The sequence below is a fragment of the Dama dama genome, chromosome 12 (assembly GCF_033118175.1).
Source record: "Dama dama isolate Ldn47 chromosome 12, ASM3311817v1, whole genome shotgun sequence".
NCBI classification, from domain to species: domain Eukaryota; kingdom Metazoa; phylum Chordata; class Mammalia; order Artiodactyla; family Cervidae; genus Dama; species Dama dama.
The window spans coordinates 14890001-14909858 of record NC_083692.1 but is presented as its reverse complement, the minus strand read 5'-3'; the positions used below and the strand labels follow the sequence as shown (position 1 = coordinate 14909858).

The 19858-nt window shown below is 48.6% G+C and overlaps 1 protein-coding gene across 4 annotated transcripts in view; it reads left to right on the top strand.

Annotated features, from left to right (window-relative positions):
- Window positions 1-19858, top strand: part of ADCK1 (aarF domain containing kinase 1) — a 130666-nt gene that overhangs the window by 43444 nt on the left and 67364 nt on the right. For all 4 annotated transcript variants that reach the window (XM_061156517.1, XM_061156519.1, XM_061156516.1 and 1 more), the window contains one exon: window positions 9113-9316. In XM_061156517.1, coding sequence (XP_061012500.1) covers window positions 9113-9316 — 204 coding nt within the window. The remainder of the gene's footprint in view (window positions 1-9112; window positions 9317-19858) is intronic.

The following is a 19858-nucleotide window of genomic DNA, read 5'->3' as shown; positions in this document are numbered from 1 at the left end:
AAAATGGTACAACCTCTTTAGAAAACGGTTTAATTTCTTAAAAAATTAAGCATATACCTGCCATACAGTTTGAGCATTACATTCCCAAGTATTTGCCCATAAGAAATGAAAGCATGTCTGCACAAAGACTTGAGCATGAATGTGTAGAACAGCTTTATTTGTGCTTCAAAACTGGAAGCAACCCAGATGTATGTCTGCTGATGAATAAATAAATACATTGTGATATTAATATATTTATGCAATGGAATACTACTCAGTAAGAAAAAGGGAACAAACTGTTGAGAAAAAGAATAAACATGCAACAACATGATGGATCTCAGAAAAATTGTGTTGAGGGAAAAAGGCTAGGTAAAAAAAAGTTTGATTCCACTTATATAAAACTCTACAAAATTCTAGACTATACTGATTGGAAGCAGATAAGTGGTTTTCTGGAGATGGGAGGTATGTGGAGGGATGGGACTGGAATTACAAAGGGAAATTAAAGCTTTCGGGGGTGATGGATATGTTTAACTAGCTTGATTATGGTGATAGATTCATAAGGGTATGCGTATGTCAAAAATATCAGGTTGTACATATTAAAAATGTGTAGTTTATTGTGTCAAAATATCTCAGTGAGGCTGTTAAGCAAGCAATGAGAGTAATGAATTATGATCTGCTCAAAAAATTAGAAATCAATGAGTCCATACTGATATAAATAAACAAATGAATAAATTGAAATTTCAATAGAGAACTGATTGTTTATACAATTTGAAAGGACTTCCCCATACAATACTTAATTATAAAAAAAAAACAAGTGAGAAAGTTAGGTGGATAACCATCAAAATTAATGTTGCCTGTAGGGAGACACATCAAAATTGTGCAATATATGATAGATTTTAATGAGAACAGAGCCTATTTATAAATTGGACTCAGTTAGCTAACACTTTTTTTAAAACAAGAATTTTTGCATCTGTGTTCACTATGAATATTGGTACATAGCTTTTTTCTCCCCCTTGTATTTTCTGTCTGGTTTTGATACTGGCATTATGTTGGTTTCAGAGAAGGGATTAGGAGGTATCCTATCTTCAGTTTTCTGGAAGAGCAATATTTCTTCCTTAAGTGGTATCCTTCAACTGTGACACCATCTTGAGTCACCAACTTGACCATTTTGAGTCAGAATTTCTTTGTCTGTTACATACATAGTCATTCCAGGTTTATTTTAATTGATATTAGTATGATACATCCTTTTCCATCCTTTTCATTTTACCTATTTGTGTTTTAATATTGAGAGGACAGTTTCTTACAGATAACATATACTTGGATCTTTTTTTTTAAATCCAATTTGACAATCTCTGGCTTTTAATTTGGGTGTTTAGGCCACTTATATTTGATGATGTTATTGATATGGTTAGCTTTACATCTTTCACCTCGTTACATGTTTTCTACTTATCCTATTTATGTTTTATTTGTTTTCTCTCATGCCTTCTCTTGGATTGAATTTTTTCATGGTTCCATTTTTGTCTCCTTTGTTGGCTTATGAACTATAATTTTATTATTTTAGTGATTGCATCAGTTTATGGCATACATCTTTAACTTGTCATAGTATACATACAAGTGACATTGTACTACTTCACAGAGTAGCATAAAGATTCTTATAATAATATACTTTAATTGCTTTCTTTCCAGCCTTTATGCTATTTTAATACATTTTGCTTTTACATATGAAATAAACTTCATGTTATACTGTTACTCTTTATGTACTAAAAAAGAAGTCTTGTACGTTTACCTATGACGTTTCTGTTTCCCGTCTCTTTGTTCCTTTATATATCAATAGACCTGTATTTATTTCTGGTATCATGTTCCTTCTGCCTGAAGGATTATATTTTAAAATTTCTTACAGTGTAAGGAGATGAATTCTATCAGCTTTTATATGTCTTAAAGAGCTTTTATTTTACCTTTGGTTTTAAAAGATGTTTTTGCTGGGTATAGTATTCTAGGTTTTCTTTCAGAGCTTTCAGAGTTGTTGCTCCACTAACTTCTGCTTAAATTGTTCCCAGCGAGAGATCTGCTGTTGGTCTTATCTTTGTTCCTTTCTCCGTAATGTGTCTTTTCTTCTCTGGGTACTTTCAGGATTTTCTCCTTATCACTGACTTTGAACAACTTCATAATGAAGTTTTCTTCCTTTCTTATGCTTGTGGCTTATTGAGATTCTTGGATCTATTGGTTTACAATTTTTTAAAAATCAAATTTGAAAAAATTTTCATTTATTATTTCTTTAAGTATTTCCCCCCAATTCTCCCCTGCCCTCTCTTTTGGGGATTCCAACATTCCAGTGTTTATAAGATTGCTTGAAGTTGTCCCATAGATCACTGCTGCTCTTTTCATTAAAAAAATCTTCTTTTGTTTCATTTTGAATAGCTTCTATTACTAGGACTTGCACTAACCTTTATTCTACAATGTCTAGTCTTCCATTTATCCTACCCAGTGTATTTTTTTGGGGGGCAGATGTGTTGCAAGGCATGTGGGAGAGAACCTGCACCCCCCTGCAGTGGAAGTGCAGAGACTTAACCACTGAACCACCAGGGAAGTGTCATCCAGTGTATTTTTCATATCAAAAATTACAGTCTCTAGAAGTTTCATTCAGATCTCATATTTTTTTAATATTGTCCTTGCCTCTGCTTAACATTTTGAACATATGAAATACAGTTATAACAATTGTCCTCTTTTACTAATATAGGTTTCAGTTTTGAGTTGGTTTTTTTTTTTTTTTTGATGTTTTATACACAGCACACTTTATTAATTTTTTGTTAATCCAACTCATTATGTTATTATATGACTTGGTTTGGTAAAGCATAAGTTTTTATTTATTTATTTAAAAAAATTTTTTTTTTAAATTTTATTATTTTTTTTATTAGTTGGAGGCTAATTACTTCACATTGAGTTGGTTTTGATGATTGATTTTTTTTTTTCTTTCTCATAATGTGTTGTATTTTTCTGTTTCTTTGAATACCTGGTAAATATTTTATTAGGTGCTAGACATTGCAATTTTGTCTTTTTGGGTACTAGATATATTTGTATTTTTATAAATATTCTAGAGCTTTGTTCTGGGACACAGTTAAGTTACTTGGAAACAGTTTGATTTTTCTCAAGTCTTTTAGTATTTGTTACTTGGGAATGGAATGGTGTTTAGTTTGGGATATTCCCCTCTTCTGGGTATTATAACAAATGCCTCAAGAATTACGAGATTTTTCTGTTCCGGCTAGTGGAAATAGGCCTTGTGTGAACACGGGGTACTGTTAACCCTGGTCTTTTGTGGTTGTTATCTTTCTGGCTTATGTAGTTTCCTTGTGTGTATGTGCTGACTGTTACTCAGCCGAATGCGTGAGACAGAGCCTAGGCAGGTCCTCGGAGTTCGTTCTTCGGATGGCTCTCCGCTCTCCAGAACTCTGTCCTGTGAACTCTAGTTACTGTGGTCTTGCTGGGCTCTCAGCTCTGCGTCTCCAACTCAGAGTCTTCTGGGTGCTGCCTGGCTCCCCTTTCCCAGCCCTGTGGCCTGGATACCCTCAATGCTGTAAACTGGGGCAACCATAGGTTCCCTTGCATCTCAGGAATCACTCTCCTTCCTTTCCTGATGGCCAGCCTTCAGATGCAGAAGGTAATTTTAATTCCCTTTTGGAAAGAGGTATTAAGGATGACATCAAGATTATGGCTTCAGCAACTTCAAGTTTAGAGTTGCAGTTTAACCAGGATCTACCTGACAGGTAGTCAGTCAGAGGAGGGACAGAGGACACGGCTAAGGGGTACGATTAAATCTGTGGTCAAGCTCCTTCAAAACTTTTATAAACTGCAACTTGTTTCCCCTCCCCCCTCCCACACATGATGAATTTTACTTTGCTGATTAAGTAAAAGCTTAAAGCAAAGGGTGACATCCAGAAAAGAGACTTTGGAGACTGTCCTGGCTTGATTTCTTGGGGATGAAGGGGGAGTTGCAATTCCATTTTCATGATGAAAAACACACATGTGGATCATAGCACCCTGCAAAATTGGGGAAATAGTGCTGGATTCTGCACCAAGCTGGTCCAGTCTGTGTGGTAGAGAATTTGGGGCTGGACTTCTATTTCCAGAAGATGTTGAAGAAGAGATTATTTAAAAAAAAATTCTCCTCTGTTATTGAAATGATAAATATTAGTTTTAGGAAATTTGAGAAATACAGAGAGACCTATAAAGAAAAGTACTCTTGTAATCTCACTGCCCAGAGATAACACTGTTTGCATGTCAGTGCATTACCTTTGGGTGCTGAGTCTTTGACTGGAAGAATCTGTCAAGGGGCTTGTGTGCTTTGGGGTCTCTGTGACCTTCTCTTGTGCTGTCTCTTCCTTTGATGTCTGGGGTTGTTTGTGGGTCTGTCTCTTTCATCTGTGTCTCACACTCAAACCCTGAAACCCCATTGGAGGTACTGCCCAATTGCCCACTTCTGATGGGGGAGCCCTACTGATTTAGGCTGGCTTTGGTACCTTTCTTCCCTACTCTTGGGGATTTAGGCATGAGTGAAGGATTGCCCTCCTTGGGCCTTTGCTCCATCCCTCCCAATCAATAATTAATCAGTACTGAGTTGATTTTATTAGCTATTCATACTGCCCACTCCTCCCCTCCCCAAATCCCAGCCTAGGCTGGCTAATGACAATGCTTTTAATTAATACGAGGCAGAGTAAAGCTCATTACAACAAGGTTATTGGTAGTGAGACCATCATAAGGCAAGTTACTGAGCTGGGAGTGAAAATGAAGTTGGAGGAGGGGCATAGAGATGGTGCCCGCTGTTCCTGCCCTGTTTTGGCAGGAATGGAACCGGGAGTGTGAGAACTCTGCGGTGAGGACACGCTGCAGCGACACACACCCAACCAGCTCATGAAACCAGGTGCTGGGTAAGAGCAGGCCTCGGGGCCAGTGAGCAAATGGGTGTGCGGTGTTCAGGGCAGTAGCGTGTGTTGAGAAGCCAGAGCTGGTTTATTCAATTAAGAATGTGCAGATTATGACCTGGTGAGTGGGGGGCACAAGCCACCCACACGGGGTCTGTAGACAGCTCACTTGGCATCCCCGCTCCCACTGGGGAAGTGAAACTCACTGGGGTGTTTTGATTGAAGGTGCAGTTTACACACATCTGCACAGAGGAAATAGAGTCCCAAGATTTATTACTACAGATCCCAGAAGCAAAGATGCTCAGTGAGCAGGAGAAGGGTGGTCCTCGGTCCCAAGTCACCAGCAAGCAGGCGGTGAATGCTCAAAGAGGGACTTTGTACTAAGCCAGCCGTTTCTTGAAATTCTGAATGAGACCTGCCTTCTGAGCCTAAGGGACAGTGGAACTGTAGTAGCTGGAGCTGGAAAGGGACCCTGGGGATCAGAATGCCTGCTCTGTTATTCAGCATTTGTGTCTTTTGACCTTCAAGGAGCATTTACATTTTTTGGTGAGTGGAGTGTCCCTCACCCCCATATGACTCTGTGTGTGTGTTTATTTAAGACGCTGGTTGAAATGTGGGTGTCCTTTGCAGTAGATGCTGATTCAGTTTCATGTATGATGGCTGTGTGTGCGTATGACCCGTGGTTGTCATCAGTCTGCATTTACGGCTCATGTGTGGCTTGCCCTGGGGTACACAGAGACTACAGGGGACACACGTGGCCTCTGTTCCCAATGGCTGGTGTGCCAGGTAACCAGTTAGTCGGAGGTAGACCAGCCGTCCTGGGCTGTGTGACCAGAGAGGGCTCCCTGCATTGTCCACACAGTGTGAAGGTGACCTTTGCTCTGTGCCAGGAGACACCCTACCTGGGACTGGCTCAGGGCACAGGAGGGAGGCAGCAGGGCCCTGGCTCTGCCCCCTGCTAGGAGGCCTTGTTGGCATGAGGCTGATGCTTCCTGAGTTCTTCCAGTGGCCGAGAGAAATGCAGATGTGGATCTAGTCTAAAGAAAATGGTGGAGCAGGTCTTAAACACACACACACACAAACACACACACACACACACAGATGCATGTTGTGTTGTTCTCTTGACCTGAAATGCTCTCCTTTTTAGTCCTAATCTACTCAAATTCAATTGCAGGAATTGTATCAGCCAGGGACTAGTCATACCTGTGATTTATTTTATTTAAAAAATATTTATTTATTTAAAAATTTTATTTATTTAATTATTGGCTGCACTATGCAGCATGTGGGATCTAGACCCCTGGCCAGGGACTGAACCTGTGTCCCTCTGCATTGGAAGGCAGAATCCGATCACTGGACCACCTAGGGAAGTCCCAATAATTATGTATTTGGCTGCGCTGGGTCTTAATTGCAGCATGCGGGATCGTTCGGTTGCTGTATATGGGATCTGGTTCCCTGCAAGTGATCAAACCCAGGCCCGTTGCATGGGGATCTTGGAGTCTCAGCCACTGGGCCACCAGAGACGTCCCCATATTTGTAATTTAAATGTAAAAATGTATTAATTAGGAAAAAGTGGTTAACTCCTAAAAGCAGTAAAAGAAGAATCTAAGGCGACAAGAGGTAGTAAATGCATAAAGCACCTGTTTCCTCTAAGGCTCGGGATGGTGAACAAGAACAGACCTGAAGACTTGGCCAGGGGCCTCCAAATCTGGGGTGCCAGGCTGCCCTGGAGACAAGGAGGCATGGGCCATGGTCACAGCCTGCCCAGTGGCAGAGGGATTTGTAGGAGAAGACAACCTAGAACTAGCATTTGGAGCTGCCTGCTGGGCAGTTGAGCACTTGCTGGAGCATGGGGGCCTGAGTGGGTCCACAGAAGGGGCCCACTCGGTAGTGAGGGTGGGCTGGTCACGAGTGCCACCAAAGGGGTCCCCCCAAGCCCCAGTCCCACTGGCTGATGAGCTGGAAGCAGCCCAGTGGGGACGGCAAGGGAGCCTTCTTGTGCCGCTTGTGGTCTTGCCGTGTCCCCCCGCCCAGGCCCCCCTGTTGACCAAGCCTAATAGCGACCCTCTGACACAGGAGAAGTGACATGGGGTCAGGCAGTGTCACAGCGCGTGGCAGGGACGGGCGGATTGGCAGGGCCTAGGGACAGCCCGCGCGGGCCTGGGGTCCGGGGCATCCCTTTGCTATAGAGGGAGCGCATGGGTGGGCTCCCTGGATGCTGGGACCAGGGTATTTGGGGCTGCAGCATTCTCTTTTTAATTCTTTATTTTTTTATTAAGTCTAAAAATTTATTAATGCAGCACTTAGCATCTAGGGGCTAAGTTCAATCATTAATGCCTCTTTATGTAATAATCAGAATTTGTTTAAGGATATATTCTTCAGATAAATATTATATATAAAAATAACATACTTGAAATGAGGAAGAAAAATAACTGCCTCTGCTTTTAGAATCTAAATTCTTTTTTTTTTTTTATATTGTAGTGGTTTTTGTCATACATTGACATGAATCAGCCTCTTTTTAATTCTTAAAGTAGCAGTTTTCTGTTGGCAACTAATCATGTAGACTCTCTGAACTTTTCTTCCATCTTTGTTGCCTACTGTTATTTAGGCAACCTGGTCTATTCCTCCAACATGCTCTTAATTATGTCAGCATCCTTCGTAGCACTTGAGAGCATAAGTCCATCATAAATATTCACTCTCCTAGTTGGCTTATGGGAGGAAGAGGGTACCAGGTTCCCACAGAGCCCTGGCCTCCCTTGACTTCTGTGGGTGGCCCTGGCTCCATCCTGCTCAGGACCTATAGCTCCAGGAAGGTGGGACCATCAAAATTCCAAGAGCCTCAGCTGAGCTGGGGTGGTGACTGGGGATGTGCAGCCTGGGGGCGGATGGGGGCCACCTCCCACTCTGGAGGGATGGGTGGGCCTCGGGCTGGGAGTTAAGGCTGGCCTGTCTTGCCCCGCCTGCCCTGCCGCCCACCCTATGTGCCTAATGCCCCACTGTGAAGTTTTCTTCCAGTTAACAGGAGATCCCTGCTAAAGTCTGCTGAGTTAAGGAGCCCTAGGACTGAAGTGCTTTCTAGACCTTCCTTTGACATTTATTAGCTTTTTCTTTATAATCAAAACATCTGAGTTTCTTGTCCTTAAAGATACCTGTACTTGCCTCCCTAAATTGCTGGAAGGATTAAAAAAAATAATGACTTCGACATCTTTGAAAATTGTAGACCTCCAAACAGACAGACAGTATCATTAGTATGGCTGAGGGGTGGGTGGCAAATGCGTGAACTTAGCGTATCCTTGAATGAATCATAAGTAGGTTAGAACTGGTTGAAAACCTTACACATGCTTGTTTCCGTGGGAGTGGGACTCAGACAAGGTAAGTTTTAAAGCAAAGGCAATCAGAAGCCTTGGGCCATGTCAGGAGGCTGGCTGCAGCTGGAGGTTGGGATTGACTGGTCTGGCTACCAGGAGACTGAAGGTGAATGATGGGGTGTGTGTGTGTGTGTGTGTGTGTGTGTACCAGGAGACTGAAGGAGAATGATGTTGTGTGTGTGTGTGTGTGTGTGTGCATGCATGTGTACCAGAAGACTGAAGGTGAATGATGGGGGGTGTGTGTGTGTGTGTACCAGGAGACTGAAGGTGAATGATGGAGGGTGTGTGTGTGTGTGTGTGTGTATGTATACCAGGAGACTGAAGGTGAATGATGGGGGGTGTGTATGTGTGTGTATATGTGTGCGTGTGTACCAGGAGACTGAAGGTGAATGATGGGGGGGGGGGTGTGTGTGTGTGTGCGTGTGTACCAGAAGACTGAAGGTGAATGATGGGGGGTGTGTTTGTGTGCGTGTGTGTGTGTGTGTGTACCAGGAGACTGAAGGTGAATGATGGGGGGTATGTGTGTGTGTGTATAGCAGGAGACTGAAGGTGAATGATGGGGGGTGTGTGTGTGTGTGTGTATACCAGGAGACTGAAGGTGAATGTTGGGGGGTGTGTGTGTGTGTGTGTGTGGGTGTATACCAGGAGACTGAAGCTGAATGATGGGGTGTGTGTGTGTATACCAGGAGACTGGAGGTGAATGATGGGGTGTGTGTGTGTATGCACGTGTAGACGTGCGTGTGCACTGGGGGGGTGAATCAGGGTGTCCAAGCAGAGCGGGCAGGGGAAGAGAAGAGCGCCCAGTGGGCAATAAGCACTCACGTCTCTCTGGCCCCGTCTGTCTCCCTGCAGGTACACCTCCGCTCTGCCAGGCGCCTCTGTGAGCTCTGCTGTGCCAACCGGGGCACGTTCATCAAGGTGGGCCAGCACTTGGGGGCTCTGGACTACCTGCTGCCGGAGGAGTACACCAGCACGCTGAAGGTGCTACACAGCCAGGCCCCGCAGAGCAGCATGAAGGAAGTCCGCCAGGTCATCCGCGAGGACCTGGGCAAAGAGGTACCTGCATCCGCCCGGAGGGATCGGTCCCCTCCGGTGCAGTGTGTTTCTAGAAAGACCCTGCAGAGTTCTCAGCTTGGGCCCAGGCCCAGGGGATCCAACAGAGATGGGGAGTACAGAAACTTTCAGTGTGAAATCAGGGAGGTTAGAAGGAACCTGAGTGGCCCTCAGTAAAAAGTATTACTTGCACCATATGCAATAGTTGATATGTTTAGGCTGTTTTCGACCTGTAACCTAGTACTATTCATATGCTTCAACCTAATAATTGCTGTCAGTTATTGAGAGTTTACTGTGTGCTCACAGCTCTGTTGTTTCCTACACGTTATTTCACTCAGTCCTTATGGCAAACCTACGAGACACGTACTGTCAATAAGCCTATTTTGTGGATGAGGGATGGAGGCTTAGAGTGATCAGGTAAAGTGTCCAAGGGGACTGTTAGTACACGATTCCAGCACCCTGCTCTATCAGTGAGCCGTCCTAATCATTCATTGCAGTGACTTCTGGGACATCTCTGGGCCTCTGCTTGATTACCTCCAGTGACAGGAAGCTTATTCTCTTACAGGCTGCCTGACATGGTCTGTTCTATTATCAGTCATCTCTAATTGTAATAAGTGCTTCCTCCTAAGGGCTGATGCGTGCCTCCTCAAAATTCCCTGATCTTCATTCCACCCCTGGACAAAGGGGCTGAGGGCCGTTCTGTACGTAGCCCCGGTCACATTACTTTGGACTCACACCAGTGACCTGCGGGATGTGTGGGCCCAGTGGTGTGGACCCTTGTTGGCCTGATCCACTCATCGTGGTTCTGGGGAGGGGGAGGGGTTGGAGCAGCCATCTGCAGGGATCTACAGAGCAGGCCCTGCCTTACAGGCTATGTGCTAGAATTTCATGGTACCTAAGAGAACTCTATTCAATAAAGCTTTTCTCCCTTCACCTATTACTAAACTGAAATTCTCCTTTTGTAAAAAAATTATTTTTATTTCTTTTTTCTCTTTTTTAATTCAGCTCAGTTCAGTTGCTTAGTCACATCTGACTCTTTGCGACCCCATGAACTGTAGCACACCAGGCCTCCCTGTCCATCACCAACTCCCGGAGTCCACCCAAACCCATGTCCATCAAGTCAGTGATGCCATCCAACCATCTCATCCTCTGTCATCCCCTTCTCCTCCTGCCCTCAATCTTTCCCAGCATCAGAGTCTTTTCAAATGAGTCAGCTCTTCCCATCAGGTGGCCAAAGTATTGGAGTTTCAGCTTCAACATCAGTCCTTCCAATGAACACCCAGGATGGATCTCCTTTAGGATGGACAGGTTGAATCTCCTTGCAGTCCAAGGGACTGTCATGAGTCTTCTCCAACACCACAATTCAAAAGCATCAATTCTTCAGCGCTTAGCTTTCTTTATAGTCCAACTCTCACATTCATGCATGAGTACTGGAAAAACCATAGCCTTAACTAGACGGACCTTTGTTGGCAAAGTAATGTCTCTGCTTTTTAATATGCTGTCTAAGTTGGTCATAACTTTCTTTCCAAGGAGTAATTAATTTTTTAATTAAAAAAAATTTTTTTTTTCTATGAAGCAGAGCACATGGGATCTTAGTTCCCTGACCAGGGATCCAACCCATACCCTCTGCATTAGAAGTATGGAGTTTCAACCCCTGGCTCACCAGGGAAGTCCCTGCAATTCTCCTCTTAGAGAGAGAATCCTTTGGATCTTCTAGGATTTTTCTGAGCAAAATAATCTTAAATGTCAAGCCTAGATCAGCCGATGTCTTTCCTGAAATTATTTTATTTCCTCTGATACTTCCCAATTTCCCCAAATAAAATCTTTAGCTGGGCTTTCAAGGTCCACCCTGTCCACTTTCAACTTGCCATGGTCTTTGTCTGCCTGGAACCCCCTTACCCCACCCTCTCCCTGTCGGTCATTCCTTGTATTCCTAGGCCACTGGCCCGTCTGTCTGTCTGTCTACCAAATGCCGGGCACTGTGCTTGGTGCTGGGGGTCCTGCCAAATCCCAGCTCTCCCGCGAAGTCTTCCCTAACCCTCTGCACACCTTTCCTCCCTCCACTTGTGCTTCTCATGGGTTGATTCGTTGTGTCTAGGTGGTTTCACCACAAACTGTGAAGTCTGGGGATGAACACCACAGTGGTCCTTTTATTCCCGTCTGCAGTTCCAGAATAGTACATGGTGTATCGGGAACACTGGTGTTTGTTTAATGAACCAGTGACTGATAAGTGGCAGTTTCCTTAGGCCCCTGCGGGCCAGGCGAGAGTTGGGGCAGAGGTTCATAAAGCCCAGTTGTTCCGTTTCTGCTGATCTGCGTGCAGCTGGCCCTGACTGTCGGTCCCTTAATGTAGAGCTGGCATCACGTGCCTGGCATCCCTCCAGAGGTGTCCCACTCCTCAGTGACAGCCTGGCCTGGCCTGGCCTCATTATCTGACTCTTTGGGGGAGGGGGGCGGGGACTGGATCACACAGGAGGGCTCCTTTCTCCTGGGTCCTGGTGCCCACAAGGTTTTGTTTGTCCCCTCCAAGAGTCTGTCTGCCCAGTCCTGTGTAAGTTCTGTAATTGAATCCCACTGGCCTCCAAAGGCAAATTCCCTGGGGGTTCTGAGTCCCTTTTGCTAGATCCCCAGGTTGGGAAATCTGCTGTGGGTCCTAGAACTTTCTCAGCAGCGTGAGAATTTATTTGGATTCATGGTTCTGAGCATAGACACCTCTGTGGACTCCCTTCCTATGGAGGAACATCTCCTCCAAGGGGATGGGGAGTGGGGTGGAAGATCGCGTGAAAGAGTAAACCTGATTTAGGGCTGAGTCAGGAGCAGGCCACAGGCTGGGAAGAGCAGGGTGAGGACGGAGGGGCCGCAGGCCGAGGGGACGGCAGTGGCGTGGCTCAGCCTTCACGTGCCTGTGCTTCTTGCCAGGACAGTTGGCGTCCTGCTTCCTCCAGCATTGAGGTGCACCCCCAAATGAACACTGAATAGTCACTGTAATAGCAGTGTGAAGTGCACCATTGCTGGGCACCGTGGCTGCCCAGTGAGGGCGGAGGCAGGCAGAGAAGGCAGCAGCTTAACCCTTGCAGCTGGAGGGGGAGGCAAGAGCAGGGCAGCGGCTTTCCTCCAGGCCAGGGGAGTGAGATGGGAAGCTCGGGGCGTCAGCAGTCATGGTGCGCCCGCCTGCCCGCCTGCCCAGCTGGCCGCAGGGTGTCTGGGGTTGGGAGACGCTGCCTGCATCTTCAGGGCCCCTTCTCTAGGCAACCCCCCAGCCAAGGCGTCCTGAGAGTGGCAGCCTGTGTCTCCTGCCCCACAGCTGGTCTCGAGCCTGCTGAGAGATGGAGACGAACGTCAAGGTCCTGGCTCGGAGGGGGTGTCCCTCCCGACTGGGAAGCTCAGAAACCTCTAGGTTCTTACCCCGGCCCCCACAGACACGCAGTCAAAGTCTTCCCTCACCCCTTCCTCCCCTTCCCTCCTGGGGAGATGGCATTTGTTCCCAGTGACACGCTTTCTCAGCCTGTGGGCGGAGGGAGGGGAGAGGGGGCCGCGTGGGAAGCAGAGTAGGCGGCTGTGGGGGAGTCAGGGCGGGGAAAGTCACTCACTCTGCCCTTCCCTCCTCCCCCAGCCCCTTCTCTGACGCTTCCTGGGGAGCAGCCCTCCCCCACCCCCCACCCCCGCCCCAGGAAGACGTTTGAGCCGGCTCCTCTAATCCTGAGTGTCACGCCCGCCCCGGGACCCTCCATTTCATCCCTGGTTCCAGGAGTGATTAAAGGAAGCCGAGTCTCCGTGCGTCACTGTCTTCTTTCTAGGTCCGAGTCCTCGGGTGGACCCTGAGGTCACCTGGAGTGCAAAGACTGCACACGTGTTCAGTTGCTTGGTCGCTTTTTGCAGCCCCAGGGACTGTAGCCCACCAGGCTCCTCTGTCTGTGGAATTTTCCAGGCAAGACTACTTAAGTGGGTTGCCCATTCGTTTTCCAGGCGGATCTTCCCGACCCAGGGGTGGAACCCGTGTCTCCTGCATAGGCAGGTGGATTCTTTACCACTGAGCCACCAGAGAAGCCCCCAAAGATCGGTCTTGTGGCTGCCCCTAAATCTCACACCGAGAGGAGGAGAGGGGTGATCAGAGAGGAGCTGGAGGCTGGTGTGCCCCAGCCTGCCCTGACTGGCTCCGTGTCTGCCTCATGAGCAGAGCCCTTAGTGCGCTCAGACTGATCCCTGTCCCTGGAGGATAGAGCTGGCCCCGAGGGGGCGTCCCCAGCGTGGGGCGTGAGGGCGAGGCTGCAGCTCTTCTGGACTCCGTGATGTATGTCTGGTGTCAGATCAGTTCACATCCCTGGACAGCCCGCAGTGTCGAGGCGAGGGCAGGTGAAGGGATCCCATTCCCGGCATAGGGACTGGCCTCTTTCAGGAGGTGAGGTGCTGCTAGTGGGGGGACCACATAGCTAAGGGAAGGGCATGTGAGGGATGAGATTAGACCTCAGATCATCTGAGCTTCTGGCCAGCGCTTTGTCTCCTATGTAGCAGAACTTCTGTTCGGCGGAAACCCTTTAGGAATCACTTTTCTATGAGTCTGTGCCTTAGGAGTTTCTATCATTACCAGAAAGAAGCTTACTTTTTTCCTTTTATTTTGAATGTTAGGCTTACGTCTTGCACGACAGGTTGAGCAGTCAGCAGTCGGAGCTCTAGGAGGTGGGGTCATTGATGCTGCCTGCAAAGTGACTTGGATCTGGAGTGGTTTGATGTTGGTCTCAGCGTTGGTCTCCTGACCGCCTTGGGGCCGGCAGGTCCAAGCGCAGTGCCGATCTTGACCAGCAGATGGCGCCTGAGCTTGAGCGTCAGGGAGGGGTGTTGAAGTCGTTTGGTCCTTCCTTATGGAGGGGAGCCCTGACGGCTGGATGAGACTCTGGTTCTTTCTACTCCTGGGCATGGTCCCTGCTGTGGAGCGAGCCTGGGCTGACAGCTCTGCACCCTGAATGGGGCAGACGCAAGCTTAAGTTACAAGACTGTTGACCACGCTGGGTCTCAGGAGCTCTTGGCGCTATGCTGGAGGACCTGGCCGGGTTCTTTGTGCTGACCACCAACCCATCCTTACAGCTCCTTCATTTGGAGCAGGAGTTCTCTAAGGCCCCTGAAGGCTCTGACAGCATTCAGTTCTGTGGTTCAACACCTTTTCCTTCATTTTCCTTTTTGTTTTTTTCATTCTGTCTGTTGTCTAAGCAGCTGGTACTTAGGGGAAAAGGTACAGAGCTGTAAGTTGTAGCTACAGTCAAAATGGGTTAAAACTTCTGGCTCTTGTAGTCTAGGGTCATCAGGAGGTACACCCATCACTGTAATACCTGGTCCTGTGGGGAGGGGGGGAGATGGGCAGGGGGGTGGGGAGAGAAAAGATTACACTTGGGTGGGTGGAAGCTTTTTGAAGCCCATGGTGTCTCATCTAGGTTCTCAGAGATGGGTGGGGTTGGGGGAGGTGGAGGTTGGAGGAGGGAGTCACTAGTTAATGAAATGGGCCAAAGATGCAGGTGGTGGAAAGCATAAGACACAGGGAGGGAGTGCATGGTGAATAGTCTTCCTGACTGGTAGAGGGAATTCAGGCCGGTGACTAGCAGGGCTGAGGTGTAAAGCTGGGGCTAAAGTTACATTATGAAAGGTCTTTGGATGTTCTTTTCATAAGGTGAGCCGGAAAGAGGAGGGCTTGGAGAGGCACTCAACAAAGAGGGATGGAGTGGAGCTGAATTTCCTTAGTAACATGGGAGATGAGGTCATCTTTCACGGGTGGGGGAGGTGAGGCTGGAGGTTTGAGGTGGGTGGAGAGCTTGGGGGCAGGAGTTATAGTGGGACTCAGGAAGAGATAAGAGAATTCTCAGCTGCGCTGGTACAGTTATCTTTGGTTGCACACACACATACATACACACATCCCTCCCCCCTCCCCGACCACACATGGACAAGTCCGGTCTCCTTATGATACATTTCAATGAGTGATCCAGTTTCGTCTGTTGTCCTGGAACATAGTTGTATCAGATGATATTCTTTCCAACTCTGAAACTCGATGAAAAACCGAAGGAAGTGAGGTCAGGGGCCGGAGCACAGAAGTACCTTTGTGAGGGGCTGTGTCTGTGCTGGTGTTGAAGTCTTAGGGTTTGGCTTCTGTCCTCCGAAACACGTTTTATCAGTCTTTTCCCCCCTGAGCTTCCGTGGGGTGGGGATCTAGGCTTGACCTCGTTTTGTAAGCCCCTCGTGGCACCCAGGGACAAGTGCTCAAGTGTTTCTGAGGGACCATCTGACCTGAGTGATTGTGAGAATGCAGACAAGGACCATTGCAATTGAGATGGGAAAACGCACCCCTCATTGTTTCACACGCGCCTACAGATATAGGTGGAGGGTGATGTTTCAGGTTTCAGCAAAAGTTCAGAAAGGAGAGAAAGAAGCCCTTCTCCCAAGAACGTCATTCATTTATTGAGCTTGGTGGGGGTGGCAGAGAGAAGACCCCGCTGACATGAGGAGCAGCGGAGGCAAAAGCAGAAGACGGGGGAGGTGAGGGCAGAATGCTCTTGGCCCGAATGAGAGGTTCCTGGTGAGGGGATCCCCAGGTGGGCACAGCGCAGAGACTGGGGCAGGGGCTTGGGGGCGGGCAGGCTCGGGGCTGGGGGAGGGAACTTGCAGAGTAAGTGGCCAACTCTAGGGTGACCCTTATCATTTTGGTGTGTTTGCACACAGGACCTCTGCTGGCCTGCAGAGAACTTTGTGAGAGTGAAGACAAGGGGCCCCAGCTGGGTCCTCCTTTCACCTGGCTGTCAAGCTCCTATATTGAGGTGGCCAGGAGCCAGAAACTGCCTGTTGGCTTTATTGGCCTCGTGACCAGGACTTCCCTGGTGGCTCAGACGGTAAAGTGTCTGCCTACAATGCGGGAGACCCGAGTTCAGTCCCTGGGTTGGGACGATCTCCTGGAGAAGGAAATGGCAACCCACTCCAGCATTCTTGCCTGGAAAATCCCATGGACGGAGGAGCCTGGTAGGCTGTAGTCCATGGGGTCGCAAAGAGTCAGATATGAGTGAGCAACTTCACGACCTCGGACAAGCAACTGATCTTCTCTGTCCCTCAGGTTCCTCTGTAGTACAAAGGAGTTAATAATGGTACTTACCTCCTCGGCTTGCTGCGGGGATGAAGTGAATCAGTGCACGTGGAGCACGGAGCCCACGCCTGGCACAGAGCAGGTGGCCAGCAAACGTTAGCTAGCGTTTCTGTGTTGTGCTGGGTGCTTTTGGTGTGTGAGGAACCAAGGTCCTGAGGGGCTTGAAATGGTGGAGCTGGGTCTTTAACCAGATTTTCTGATACAAGATGTGGTTCTCCGTCCCTGATGCTATTTTGCTAGGGGAATCGGCCTTTCCCTCCCCCGCCCCTCCCATTGGTACCCAGTGTTCCATCTCGTGGCCAGCCCCTGCCCTCACTTGGGCTGCCTGGGAACCTGTCCCCCGGGCTTCTTGAGAGCCTCCTTCTGCCTTGGGAGGCTGCCGGTGGCTCACTGGGCACTTTCCTGAGGCTACTCAGCAGCGCCTGCGGTGCTGTTTGGACTGACTCCACAGATGCGATAGAGCCCTGGGTGCCCGGGGTCAGGGAGCTGGGGGCTGTGCTGTGTCTAGCGATAGCTGATGGTGAACTATGTCGGATTCGCGATCTCCGAAGAAGAAGATTTAGCTTCGGGACCGGGGTCCAGGCTTGATCTCTCCAGAGCTTTTGTGTAGCAGAGTTTTATTAAAGTGAATAAGGGGCAGAGAAGGCTTCTGACACAGACATCAGAAAGGGGGCGCAGCGTGGCCCCCTCGCTAGTTGTGAGCAAGGGAGCTATATCCTTTTTTAATTAGTTATTACAATAAGTCAAAAGAATGTCTCAGGTTTGTGAAAATTTTACCAGACCCACTCCCACAATTTACATTTTAGGATAACAGGGTTAGAAGTTAACAATAGAGAGATCCCACCAGACCCGCTCCCATAATATGCATTCTAAGGTATCAGGCTGAGCATTGAAGAATTGATGCTTTTCAACTATGGTGTTGGAGAAGAGTCTTGAGAGTCCCTTGGACTGCAAGGAGATCCAACCAGTCCATCCTAAAGGAGATCAGTCCTGGGTGTTCATTGGAAGGATTGATGTTGAAGCTGAAACTCCAATCCTTTGGTCACCTGATGTGAAGAGCTGACTCATTTGAAAAGACCCTGATGCTGGGAAAGATTGCAGGTGGGAGGAGAAGGGGATGACAGAGGATGAGATGGTTGGATGGCATCACTGACTCAATGAACATGAGTTTGAGTAAACTCTGGGAGTTGGTGATGGACAGGGAGGCCTTGTCTGCTGCAGTCCATGTGGTTGCAAAGAGTCAGACACAACTGAGCAACTGAACTAAACTGACTGAAGATATCAGGATTAGTCAGAAGGTTTTCAGGAAGGAGAAACTGTCCTCAAGCAGGATACACTGTTGTTACATAATCCCTAGTACAGAGTTTAAACTGACTTGTGTAATCATCAGTTCCAGGCTTAAAGAAAAAAAAAAAACTGTTTTATGTGACTCAGACTAAGGAATGTAGAGGAAAAAAAAAAATTTGTCCTATCCTCCTTGAGACCCCCAGACCCCTCTCTCCTCCTCGGGGACCACGGACTTCTTATCAACCTGCCTAGGAATGGACTCTCACTAGGACCCCTCTGCCTACCTCACCTGAAGGATGGCAGCTGGACTCGACTTCCCTTGTCTTGGAGGAGTTGGGTATGGGATGAGTGACGAACATGCCCCGGGTTGAACTAGGTCTAGAGAAGAGCACAGGGCAGACTGCAGGGGAATCGCTCCTACCCCCGGGCCTCTGAAAGCTTTCCTCCTCGATGACACCCGCCTCCGTGGTCGTGTGTTCCCCGCTGCCTTCTTTCCAAGGCCGACCCAACTCCTCCCTGTGCGTCTCTGATTTCCCTCACACTTCTGATGGAGCTCTCCTCTGTGTCAGCCCCTGGGGGTCCCCGCCCTCGGGGTTGGGGTGGGGGGGCTCCTGCTTGGTTCTCCTAGCCCCCGGCACATGCCGGGCCAAGGTGCGTGCGCCCTTCATCACCCCGAGGGCTGCTCTGCTGGCCTGGAGCTGGGGACCACGTCGAGGGCTCAGCCGTCTGTAGACCTGCTTCTCTTGGTCTTCAGCACAACCTTGGCTCCTTCCTCTCCCCAGACAGCGCCCCGCCTCCCCCAGGCTACCGCCCGAAGGTTCTGGGAGGGGAGCGGAAGGAGCTGGAGTGCGGGCAGGGCGCGGTGTGCCCAGGGGGAGACGACCCTCCTCCCCGCCGACTTGGGCTCCGCCAGCCTTCCCAGCAGCTCTCAATGAAAAACACATTTATATTAAAAGACATAATGAAAAATAGAAAAACATGTTCCCCCCCAATAATGCCGAACATCCAAAGGAGATTTTTATCAATTATGGGAGAGAGATTTGGGCCATAAAATGGTAATTTAACGAGCGGGAGATGGATGGCGGGCAGCGTCCCTATCAGCTGGACGGATGGCGCGCCGTTAGTCTCGGGCGGAGACCGAGGCGCCGCCTGCTCTCCCCGCCGGCGCTGGGCCGGCCCGGGCCGCGCCCCTGTGGTCCCGCCGCCGTGAGCCCGCACGGCCCGGGCCGGGCCCTCCCCGCTGTGCGCCCGAGGCCCCCGGGAGCGGGGCGCCCCCTCGCGCCCACGTTCTCCGCAGCCTCCCACAAGCGCCCTGACCGCCCGGGTGTCTCCGTCAGCCGGCCTCTGCGCCCCGGGCCGGCCTCTCCTCCCTCCTTGTTTGGCTTTCTCCTCCTTTAAGCTCCGACTCTCACCCCGCCGCCACCGCGACAACAGCAGCAGCACACACACACAGACACACACAGACACACACACACATACACACACAGACACACATACAGACAGACACAGACACACACACAAATGGACACATACACACACACACACACACACATACAGACAGACACAGACACACACAGACACACAGACAGACACAGACACACACAGACACACACACACACAAATGGACACACATACACACAGACACACATACACATACACATACACACACAGACACACACAGACACACATACACATACACACACAGACACACATACAGACAGACACAGACACACACACAAATGGACACATACACACACACACAGACACACACAGACACACATACACATACACACACAGACACACATACAGACACAGACACACACACAAATGGACACATACACACACACACACACACACACATACAGACAGACACAGACAGACACAGACACACAGACAGACACAGACAGACACAGACACACACACACACAAATGGACACAAATACACACAGACACACATACACATACACACACAGACACACATACAGACAGACACAGACACACACACAAATGGACACATACACAAACACACATACACACACAGACACACATACACACACATACACACACATACACACACAGACACACATACACACACATACACACACAGACACACACAGACACACATACACATACACACACAG